Source organism: Pezoporus occidentalis, unplaced genomic scaffold (assembly GCF_034315485.1).
Source record: "Pezoporus occidentalis ecotype Australia unplaced genomic scaffold, CSIRO_AGI_Poc_V1 ctg13, whole genome shotgun sequence".
Taxonomy (NCBI): domain Eukaryota; kingdom Metazoa; phylum Chordata; class Aves; order Psittaciformes; family Psittacidae; genus Pezoporus; species Pezoporus occidentalis.
This window is the reverse complement of record NW_026913103.1, coordinates 3433708-3446218: the sequence shown is the minus strand read 5'-3', so window position 1 is coordinate 3446218 and position 12511 is coordinate 3433708. Positions and strand designations below refer to the sequence as shown.

Sequence of the window (12511 nt, the reverse complement as noted above, 5' to 3'; positions counted from 1 at the left end):
CAAACCAAATGTAAACATCTATAAGACACTTCTCAGTTGGGAAAAGAAAGGTAAGGGGAAAGAGCAAAAGTGTATGTTTTTAAAGACGCAAGAGAGAGAGAAAAATACAGATTTTTTTTTTTTTCCCCAAACCATGGCCATGTGCATAATATACATAAAGGTCCTTACCTTTTTCACTGACACTTTCACTTTCTATCTCCACATCTTCACAGCTAGTATATTCTGGTGTTGATGCCCCTTCTTCCTCTGAGCTACTAACTGACATCTGCCTTTTCTTTCCGCCTCTTTTTGCTCTATGAGGCTTTGGAGGGGATGGCCGCACTGATTCCGACTGGTCAGAGCTAAGGGAATCATTCCTTAGCATGGTCTCCATTTTCTCCCGCTTTGCTTTTCGCATGAGAATAGCAGAGCTAGGATCAAGGCGGCTCTGTTTTTTAAAAGAATCGTGGTTCTTGTATTCTACGTGTTCTATAGGAACTGGACTATGCCTGGGAGTTGGTGGGCTATGATTAGTTAATTGTTTAGAAACAGAAATTCTTACATCACCTGTTCTGTCTATAGAGTACGACCTCTGAGTTTCCACAAGAGATTTTCTGTCCTGAGTTCCCTGTAATTGTGAGCGTTTTCCTAATTTATTCTCAGGTACCTCCGCTTCCTCCATTTCTGTATGTGCCAAAGCTACATCACTGTGTCTTCTCTCGTGCCGTGCTTTAGAAACTTTTGCATGCATGCGCATCTGCTGTTCCTCAGGATGAGGTTTTACAGGGTATCTTGCCAGATTGGGGTCACTCCTGTAACGGGTATGATACTCATCTTCCTTCGTTTGTGTTTCATCATCAGGCACTTTGCCTTCCTCAAGTTTCTCTGGCAAGTCCTGTGACTTGCCTTTCTCCAGCCTTCTACCTTCATGCCGCTCTTTACGCTCCCTGTCATCTGCTGGTCCTTCCTTCTGCAGTGAGGATTTTGGCACACGCTTACGCTCACTCTTTATAACTTTGCCATTCTGGTCCGAAACAGATATTGTCTTCTTCCTGCAGTGAAAAGCAGTACAATAATTAGAAGAACTGAATGCAAAATAAAAATATTTGTGTACACTGTTACTGTAAATAGATCATAAACCAGCATAAAATATGGCAAAATACATAGAAAGGCACTGGCTGGATCCACTAAGATGAACTAAATCTATTAATCCTTCCAGCAGTACTTTTTATTTTGCAATAGTTAACAACTTCCAGAATCCACAAAAACATAAGTTACGGATAGTCCAATTAATGAGTAAGATCACAAAGAATATTAACGTAAATAAATGCAGATAAGAAGAATTAACCCACTTAAGTAGGCAGACTCAAAGTCTTCTTTGTAGTAACTACAGCACTACGACAGAGTATTGGAATATATTCCCCATTTTTCTGGCAGCAGTCATGAGGGTTACAGACTAACTGCCCAAATTCACTTCAAGCACCCTGACAGTATACAAACACCACCAAATGAAGCATCTCCCACAATAATATTACATAAAGTAATATAGATATGAAAAAATGCAAAAAGAGAATATATGCATAAACAGTAATATTTCACCTAGTTCGCTTTATCTTATTTAAACTCTAAAAAGAATTGTCACCTTGTAAGCATATAAAGAAAAGCAAATTGACTCCTTGAGATAAATTAATGGCATTCTTTTCTCTGGTAGTAAAACAGGATGAAAAATGTAATTTATTTCTTTATACAGTTAAAGTACAAAAAAATGAATAATAAAGCTGTGTGAAAATTATGCTCCCTCCTCTTTTATCTTCTGCTTTGGGAGAATAAGCAAGCTGAAGAATCTTAAAATCCTCTTATACTGGGTATTTTCATTTCTCTCACGATTCTAGTTGCACTTTTGTTTACCAGTTCACATATGAATCCATCGATTTTGAAGAAGGCTGAACTCAGCTACACGTTGTATTTGAGATGAACATGCAGAGCAACAAAGTCACTAGGACCTTTTTGGTTTTTGTGTGTGTGTGGCACTGAATCTTCCCTTCCACAACTGAAACGTCTTCAGATTATGTTATCACAGATTTACTAAAATGCATCGACAGGACAGGGAAAGTCGGATATAACCCAAGTTAAGATCCTGTCTCCTTTTTCCTCCACTTCCTGTTCCTTCTGAATTTTTAGCAATAAATGGGACCTGACCTTACCATAGACACTCTCCATCCAGAATCCTTCAACTTCATTTGAAAGTCTCAATGACAAGCAGAGAATATAACTTATAATTAATTATAGTATAATTAAAATCACCACCTTACTTATGGACAGCAAAGCAGAAATACAAAGCATTTTGATGCCCTAAAAGTGTCCTTCAGCGGAGTGACAACTGCTCTGAGGGCCTTCCCAGTGTTGGGAGGAAAAAAGTCAACAGAATGAGGGAAAGGGACCACATTTTCATTTACATCATGCATATACATAACACTAACCTGAGTTTTGGTGCAGTTAAACCCTGACAGACCTCACCCACACAGTAAATTACTAACCACTGTTCATCATGCATTTTCAACTTTAATAGCTATGAAAAAAAATCAACCATTCTGGCCAAGGGAGAACCTTTTACGGAAAGCTCTTGCTTTGCTGCTGCAGGCTCCCTCAACTTCTCTGCCATCTGTAAGGCAGCAGCCAAAAGAACAGCAACTGCTTCATCGCATTATCCTCTCCTGATTTGCTAATCTCCAACCCATTCATCACAGTGAATACAGCTCAGAAATTTACTCACTTAACTCACTTAAAATATACTAGTTTGCTTCTGGGTGGCATAATTCTTGCACACAACTTTCCCTGAATTCGAGATGGTACTATTGCTGTTCTTCATGAATGTTTACTTTGTAGGTGTAAATGAGCTCTTTTACTTGTATTAATTTTAATAATAAACCAGGAACTGTCATTGATAAAAAGATAACACATAAGGATATCTAACAGAACTCCACAGGATGGATTTCCTGTTTGTTTGTTGAGGAGTTTTTGGGGGAGTACTGTTTATCTAAATTCTAGTACATATTTCAATAAGTTAAAGGCTTGCGCATTCACAGAATCATAGTGGTTTGGGTTGGAAGGGACCTTAAAGATCACCTAGTTCCAACCCCCCCTGCCGTGGGCAGGAACACCTTTCACCAGAACCCTCCACTTTGTTTACTAACTTTTAAATTTTAAATTTGGAAGATATTTTAAAGTAACCTACAATTCTGTATTAAAAGTGTACACCAAAATGCATTGAAGTACAGGAAAATATCCATAAAATACTTTTTTTTTCCTCTTTTCTATTGCTCAGACCAAATCAGACAAGGTAGTTGCTAGTAAATATTTACCCTTCTTTAGCCATTACATCAACTTACTCTTTGCTTTTACATTGCTCTAGACACACACAGCTAGCTCAGCTGACAGCCTTGTATAATATTACTGAATTAGCATTTACAATTGTGAGACTCTGTCAAGACAGAAAGCATTACCTCTCTCTTGGAGGTTCACTTCTAGACCTTGACGAAGCTTGCTTTTGGTCCACACCCATAGCTGGCTGTGATACTTCTGCTCCTTTCCTACGGTCAGACTGGACACTGGAAGAGGAGATTTCCTGTGATGAGGCAGCTGCTGTACTTAAGGGAGTCTGTGATCTTGATCGCTCTTGAAGTCTTGCTTTCTTCTCTCTCGGTGCATCTGAGCTTCCGCCAGTTGCTGTATCACTGAGTGTTCCGTCCTGGCTGGGCGAAGGCTGTGGTCCACTTCCAAAAAACCACGCTCCAGATTTCGTTAGGATTTCTTGTTGCTTTCGACATAAATTGCATACCCACATAACCTAGTTGAAGACAACAAGAACAGTCAGTGCAGCTACCCCCCAAGCCCTCAAATGCATGCTATCACAGAGCAGGTATGATGTCTCACTCTCCTCTTAACTGGTGAGGATGGTGCTCATGACAGAACCCAGAACATGCTTCTCCAAGCACTAACTGCACTGGTGAGAGCCAAGCATCCTACAGGCACATGCTGTGTGAGCTTCTCCAAAATGTGCTGTCAAGGTATGTCAGTCCTACCTTTAGCAATCCCCCCTCAGCCCAGCCCTAGCTCTCTTCTGCGTAAATACTGACAACATGACCAATGCTTGTTGATGCAGTTGCGGGGTGGGTTGGGTTTATTTTCACTGGTGTCTGCTGTCAGGACAAGTAAATGGGACTTATACCCAGTCTCCCTGGACTGGGAGCCAACTCAGACTCCCAGCCCAGAGCTAGGAGTTAGAGGTTGCTAACTCCCAACCTCTGCTGTCACAGAAAACTCACATGGTATGTCCCTTTAATTATTGTTTCTGACATAACATAACTCAACGTTATGCTGCAAATAAATTCGGCATTTACTGTGCATGGTTTTAGCTACATCCACAACAACTACTTACCAGAGATGTAAGGTAAGACCTAAAGAAACCTACTAATAGAGCACTAAATGCACCAATAAAAAGAACTCAGAAGTACCATATTTTCAGCTGCTTGGAAATTATCTTTTATGATCTGTTTGAGTTATAGCTGTAAATAATAAATCAAAATTAAACGTGTCTCTGTCAATCACAATGAAGCTGTGTACATGAATGATTCTTCTTAGGATTTTTTTAATTATTTTTTATATTCCAGATACACAGATAAACAATAGCACACACAGTAAAGTGAGACTATGCTTCCAGCCTATATACAGTACAGGACAGTCTTCTGTACAGGAGTAAATTAGGAGGAAAAAATAAAGGTTAATCTGCATTCTAAAGTGACTATTAAAGAAAAAATTGAGACAAAGACAAAAGGAATTTTGAGACAGAACAAAAAAGGCAAAATGCATTAAGGATATACAGGAGGTAGGAATTTTGTCAGAAATAGAAAGAGAGGTGAAACAAAGCTGTCAGGTAATATGGCAAAAGGTAAAGAGTATTTGTTTAATAAATGTTTAGTTAAAGAATGGGTAAAATTGTAAAGAGGGCAAGAAGGATGACAAAAGTTGGAACGAAAAATACATTCAAATTATTTTGTGAAAACATAGGAATGATGCAACAGTCACAAAATTATAAAACACTTTAAATTAAAAGGAACAAAAAAAACAGTCCCTTCAGGTAAAAAACTGCAACAGGACAAAACTCTGCTACCAAGCTCTCTCATTCTCTGGCCTGGGGTGGAAGTGCATGGCTTACACAGCATGATAAAAATTATAATAATTTTACATATTTAACATAATTAAGTTAAAACGCCCAGAATAGTTATCTGTTTAGGTCTGAAGACTACATCAGAACTTCTAATACTGTTTTTTCACTGTTTGACCAAGCCACATTTAAAAGCCATCCAATACTTTTCTCTGTATCTGGACTGTACCTTTATCAAAAGGTAGCTGTTATATTTCTATTTAAGAAGGATCATGAAATGCCTACTAAAATTTTAATTAAAAAAAAACAAAACCACAAAACAACCCAAAATTTAATCAAAAGCTACAGTTATTCCAACAGTGGCACAAACATGTATTATGATAAAAACAGATAATCCTCAGTAGGATAATAGGAACAGTAACTTCAACAAAATAAATCCTACTCCTTTAACAAGAAAAAAGCCTTGATTCCAAAATGTCTTATTTCCTTTATCCAGTCTACCTCACAAAACAGCGATTCAGGCTATCATACTATCTGTTCTAATAGAATCTATTTTTTGGTCTATCTGCTGTCAGTATCACAGGCATTAAAAAAAACAGCGAGACTAAAAGGAAAAAAAACCCACATTTTTAAATGCCTTTATAGATGCTGACACAATTCTTGCTCATTAGACTGCAGAAGTGTGCGTGCACATGTGTCTGTGTATATAATCTATTTCAATGCTACAAACCAAAGCCATTAATGAAAAATGTCACTACCTCTATTTTATCAGCTCATGGAGAAGGCTGAAAAAAGTGTTAATTACAAAAATAAATCAACTAGAGTTTGCTTAAAGGAAGGATAAGGAATATTAGGGTAAAATATAAATATTATAATTAAATTACTTGTGTATGTATCTAAGCACGTTCAAACGTGCAAAAATGGCAACAGACTTCATTTACAATTTAATGTATTTGATCATTTAAAATATGTATAAAGTATGTAATAAATTTCAAGAAATTACCATTAATTTATATAATCATCTTTGATATTATAATTCATTTTATGCAGAATATCCTGAGATCTAAACAAATAGGAATAGCTAATTCACAAATAGACACAGAAAAATACAGAATACAGAAAGAAGAAATATTAGACATGTAAATACAAAACCATTTTCTTACAGCTGTCTTTAAACACTTCAGTTTGGACACAGTATATATCAATCACCACAGCTTACACATATATATGAAATCTGCATTATACTTACAGAGAAGCTACACTACCATCCCTGTTTAGGAATCTCTTCAGGACTTAACAAATGCTGTGTTTGCTTTGAGATATGTTCAGTCCAAAAAGAAAAATGATAAAAGCTTTTCTTTAAAAGAAAAAAAAAAAGCAAACAAAAAAAAACCAACCAAAACTTGAGGTGACAGAAGAGTTTCACTGACAAAACTGTATACTGAAAAACAGTTTTAGAGAAATACATGAAGCAAGCAATTTAGCAGCATGCAGGAATTATATCCTGATTGAATACACTGGGATGAGGTCCAAACTAATCTAAACTAAAGCAGGTCTGTGTAATAACTTATCTTAACATTCCACAGATGTTAGGCAACCAAACAAATGCTCTGATGAAGGCTTACAGCTCTCTAATGTGGCTTCTGGACCTCCACGCAATGCATCAGTAAAATGAAGAGTGTTAGACAACTTTACTCTGGCCTGTCACTTCAAAACCAGTTTGTTTACCTTTTTTCTGGATGATGAGCTCAGGTGCAGTGCTACAGTAAGTCACTAAAGACATCTAGAGTGTGGGTTTTGTGGTTGGGTTTGTTTCTGTTTTTATTGCATTCTTGAATAGGTCAATGCATATCTGCATGTAAAGCTATTAAAGAGAACCAGTAAAGGGGTGCTCCTCATTCCAAGGGCTCATGTGCTTGGATCTGGAAAAATGTGCATTTTCATAGCATAGCAAAGGGTTCTGGGCTTTACCGCTACATAACGATAACAAAGTGGCACATACAGGACTCGGCAGAGTTCCCACACAGGTTCACGTGGAAACTTCACAGGCTGCGTGAAAACATGCTAGAAGGATCCCATGCTTGCCTTCATGTGAATACAGGGCATTTCATTCACAGAATAGAAAAATATTCCTCAAACTTACTCTTACGGGTACTTCTGAATGTGATCCACAATGAGTAGGAACAGTATTCCTGTACTAACACAACATGAAATTCCAACTTGAAAGAGCCCATAGCAAGTAATATATACAACTATACACATAGAGAAAAAGAACATTTTTAGTTACAAAAATAAGAACACTTCTCCAGAATTATGTATTTCAAAACTACATTGTAGAAGGTTTTTTTTCAAATTCAAACTTGGGAGACTCCCAAACATGCTCTGGGATGCTAACATCACATTAGGGAGACACAAACTTTGTAACAAATTCGTGTGAAACATGAGGCTAAACTCAGAATAAGGTCAGAGCAAGCTCCTCAAATCCTCCACCTGAAACAGATTCTCAGGAGTCTCAATAAGGACCACACTCCATGAGTCTGGAAACTGCAAACCCAGTTATGCTGACTCCCATGCAACCTGATTTGTACAGCAAATTGGGTAACAAGTGTGCTAATATAGCAGGCTATATTAAAGCTAGCTCCTTACTGAACCTTCATGCAATCTTATTTATTTCCATTCTGAAGGATGTATACACAACAGTTTATTGCTTTTTTTAGAGTTTCTTTAGCCACTTCTTCTACGTATGTCTAGAAGACACTAGCTATTTCAGACAGATCCAATTAAGCAGACCCTCTTCGCTGCCTGAGGCATCATTAACTTCAGCAGGGCTCTGCACCACCCAGCAAGTCATGCCTTGAAAGCCAGAGGGAAGAAATGTTATCAATTTACTCCTACAAAACTATTCATTCACAGAATTAAGTTGGACTACGCATCACTTAATGTTTCTGTGATAATAAAAACACGCAGCAAACCATGAAATTAGTATACAGCACTGCATTTATCTCTTTTGCTATATCAAAATGAATTTGGTAATAAAACCCTAGCTAAAGTGACAGGATGGCTTCACTCCATTAAAATATAAATAAATGAAGATGAAAATCTACTTGAATTCTTACATCAGTCCAAAATAAAAACCAACTTTACTTGTCTAATGACAATGTGCTTGTGAATATAAGTTTCCATTAAATGTATTTTTCAAAATTATATACACAGCTGAGTTCATCTAATGGCTCCTGGTCACCAAAAGCTAAGGTCTTCTCCCTGCCTCCCTCCTTTCCTGCTCTTCTTTTTCCCTGTCAGGGTTTGTCATCTCCCTTTGTTCCCAGCTTCCCCCTACTCCCTTGGATCTTCTTTCTTGACTGTCAGGTACTCTCAGGAGCCACTTGCATTTGAAAACACAGCAGAAATTTATCTGTGTTTTTCTCATGGAGGGATACAATGAGTAGTGAAATTGTGTGGCCAGGAACAGAGGCAAACAGAGGAAAGAGGATGTTTTCCCTATGCAAAGAGAATGCTTTCCTTTTAAACTACATCTTGCAATGACACCAGTACTAGTGTATTAAACTTGCCCAGGCATGTTTTTGAGCACTGAAGCCAAACAACATGACATAACCTGCATCTATGCTAGAATTTCTGCTCTCCTTCAAAGAAAGCTGGTTGCATTCAAATTGCCTTCTGGAGATAAGTCTTGGAGTACTCCAGCTCCCAAACCACCAGGAAAAGTGATGCTAGCGAGCAGAAGACCAAGAGCGTGCCAAGCAGCCTTCTGTCAATTTACCAGCACAGATAGGCTTAACACCTAGGAATAGTCCCGGATCAGGTTTAATTTGCTAGTAAAGAAGTAGCCTAGGAGACTTAGGTTCTCCTTTTTCTTAAGCTTCTCCTCCAGGCTAAAAGGTTCAGAAGGACAGTACAGTTCTCTACCATTATCCTTTCCATGGAGGGAGAGGACCCCTTTGCCCACACTGATGCTCATCAGATGTATGGGACTCAGCCATTTCAGGACTGTGATACTGAAGCCATTTTAGCACTCCCTGCTCTTTCATATCTGTGCAGTGCAGATTTTCCTCATAACTTAGGTTTTCAGCTTGATATTTTTATCCCAGTTTGGCAAGAAAATGAGGTTTATGCTGACAGCTGATTGGTTTCTTCCCTCTTTTCTCCCCACACAATGACGTTTTAACCCACTGGACAAAATGTAATAAAACTTTGCACAGCCACGGATGATTTTTAGGGTTTATATTCTAAGAAGTTTAGTGAAATAGGCAGTTCTGCAAAAGCCCTATGAGTATTTCATTAGTGCAATCTTTTCTTGGCATCCTAGAATCTATGTAGCAATTCAACCACAAGACTTGTTCATGGGGAAAGTGGCCCTACTGCTCACAGAACTACATGTCACCCTCAAGTCTGCAGTGCCATTTACATGTTTGAGTGAGAGCATCCAGGAGGGATGTCTAAAACCCCGCTTTATCAGAATTTTCCACTTGCCCTAGAGAGCATGCTTCATGCCCTTTTCCTGCTTGCCTTTCATAGTTAACCAAAATGTTAACTTTTCAAATCAGATCCTACATGTACAAGTAAGGATGACAGTACGACACATTTTTGTGTCTACACAGAAGTGACTACAGGCATGGCAGGTATATAAGTTTCCATTCAAACAGAATCCACTTACTTTCAAGCAGATACAACAAAATAAAATGAAAACCTGTGCCTAATGACAGGCTAGTGCCATTAGAGATAAGTCAGTACATCCCACCTGCCTGCCATGGCCTAAGTTTCTAAACTAACAACTAACAAACTGCCAACAGGAAGATGCAGAAAAGATGCAGCAGAGCCAGCATGCAAGCAGTTAACATCAAAAGGGTGCTTTATGCCAGTTTTGTGGACAATGCTGCTAGCAACAGCGTTACTAGTTATTTTAAGATAAAAATAAATCAAAAAACAACTCACTTTCTTCACATGCCCTGCTGCCAAAATCCCTCAGGTAGAGCTGCCAATCTTTCAGAAAGCTCCCAACAACTTCCACAAAAATTAAGCATTCTCTACAGTAATCCTGGAAGTGATACATTCAGTTATCATATGAAATAATAAATCTAAACCAGCACACTGCCAAGTTCCAGTCACTATTGCAATATACTTCTCTGAGAGTATCTCTGGAGTTCAAGGAAGAAACCAAAATCACCAGTAGAGAAGGCATGGGCTTTGTCTAAAGATTCATACCAGCACACTTACAGAGTAATCTGAAATATTCTCCCCCTGCAAGGTTTTGAGATTTTTCCTAAATCTAACAAAAAATAAATTAATTAGTACACACCACCAAAAATATACTACAAAAATTGTACTGTCACAGTTCCAGTGGTGACCTTCTACCTTCTACAGCAGGACTACAGGTTGGACAACCTGTGAAACCTTGCACCTGAATGCCCTTGCAGCTCTGTGTTTAGGTCTACTTCTAACTAAAATGATCAAAATTTACAAACTTACAATTCTGACGGAGACAGGAAGCTATCATACCAAGGGGTTAAAACTCAGAAAGACTTTATCCTGGCTTGTTAAAAATAGAAGAGACTCAGAAAGTATTAATTATTTGGGCTGATTTGTCTAGGCTTGAAGATTTCTTTTTCGGAAGACAAGCAAATCCTTGAGAAAATTTGTGCAGCATCAGAAAGTACAGGCTTTATCTATCCACAGGTCATCATGATGACGCTTAGACTACTCTTTCTGAAACTCAGCAATCCCAAACATTCCAATGGTGTAATTAATTCACAGGCCCTGTATTTCAGCTTAGACCACTTAAAATCTATTTTCCATATTGTTACGCTCATTCTTACCTCACTCGTCCACATTTTCCAGTTTCACTCTCCGTGTTTTTATTTTGTCGGCAGTGGGAAATTTCTAGGCCCCTGCGACAATGACAACTTCAGAAAGCTTTGCTTTGATCTCTTTCCTCATAGATAGTTTTGTTTTCAGCTTCATTTCTCTTGCCTGAATTTCCTTCAATTTCTTAATATATTTTGGATAATGTAGTAGCCATGAATTGTACATTTTTTTTGTCACATCAATCTCCATTTTTCACAGACCATTAAGCTACACTAGAAATCATCTCATAAATCATTTTTGTGTATTCTTCTAACCTTAAAATCAACAAGTTTTGTCTAAGTATTTGAGCATTTGTCTGTCTTGATGAGCCACAGAAGCATTAACTGTATTCCTCTTAATCACTTCATGGTTTCTATAGTTACAGCTACACATGGAAGATGGAAACAACTTTTTTAAATGACAGAAGTCTAACAAAATGAAGTAAATGGCACCAAACAGCTGACAGCCAGGACCAATATAACATTGTAACTCTCATTCAAAAAACAGAGAGCGCTCACCAGGAGCTTTCCACTCCACTTAACAGCTTACAGACTGCAGCAAAAATATAGAAATGCTCAGAACAAGACTGTCGTTAATAGTGCCTGAGTGTGTACATCATCTCTGTGGGAGCTTACACCACATTTTTTTTATTTATTTATTTGTTTATATATTATTTATTATCATATTTATTTTTCTATATTGTTATTTCTATATTGTTATTTTTCTATACTGTTCTTGTATACAAATACTCTCTTCGTATGCAAATTGTATCAGAACAAATGTAGTACAGAAGAAAGAGGGCTTTTTTGGTATAGAATGTAAAATAATTAATGGGAAAAGAAATTGGAAACATCTAGCTGTAGAGAAGTTGTAAAGATGGTTAATCAAAACACAGTTAACTTCAGAGTCCAATTCTTGAAGTGAAAAAAAAAAGCTCATGGAATGAAAAGTGAGTGGGTCAACTGATGGGTCATACAGGGCTTAATGGGCATGAACTAAGTTCTGATTTTGTATTATCAAACGCACAGATACACACAAAATAAAAATAGCATAATGAACTCTTCATTCTTGGAGACATTCAAACCCCAGTGTGACATGCCCATGGCCTTGGGCCTGCTCTGAGCAGGGATTCAGACTAGAGCATCTCCAGAGGCCCCCTTCAAATCTCAACCATTCTGTATTCTGTATGGGATAAAGCACTGAGAAACTTAGATATATTGGACCTTAAGTTTACCTCTACCTAATGAAAGTGAAGTGACTGCATGCCTGAAAACTTCCAATATGAGTTGGTGAGAACTGTTGTCTTATATTTATCATGTATATATATGTGCACCTCCAGATATTTCAGAGATTAAGTGTCTCTATTCCATGTTAAAGTAAGGTGTTAACAGCTGATGGCGTTCTTTCCAGATTCAAAAGACATTGTCTCCCTAAACCTGTATTTGGGGTTCCCAATCTGTGAAATGAATGTCACTGTTGAGTTACTAAGAGGAATATATTAGCCTTGAC

The 12511-nt window shown here is 37.8% G+C and overlaps 1 protein-coding gene across 23 annotated transcripts in view; it reads right to left on the bottom strand.

Moving 5' to 3' along the window:
• RIMS1 (regulating synaptic membrane exocytosis 1) overlaps nt 1-12511 on the bottom strand; it is a 298011-nt gene that overhangs the window by 151793 nt on the left and 133707 nt on the right. For 20 of the 23 annotated variants that reach the window (XM_062608169.1, XM_062608171.1, XM_062608174.1 and 17 more), the window contains 2 exons: nt 3483-3826; nt 169-1031 (listed from right to left, as the gene is read on the bottom strand). In XM_062608169.1, the coding sequence (XP_062464153.1) occupies nt 169-1031; nt 3483-3826 (1207 nt within the window). Of the gene's footprint in view, nt 1-168; nt 1032-3482; nt 3827-7286; nt 7370-12511 lie in introns of those variants that run through there. The other 3 variants (XM_062608195.1, XM_062608194.1, XM_062608179.1) reach the window with 2 other exon arrangements.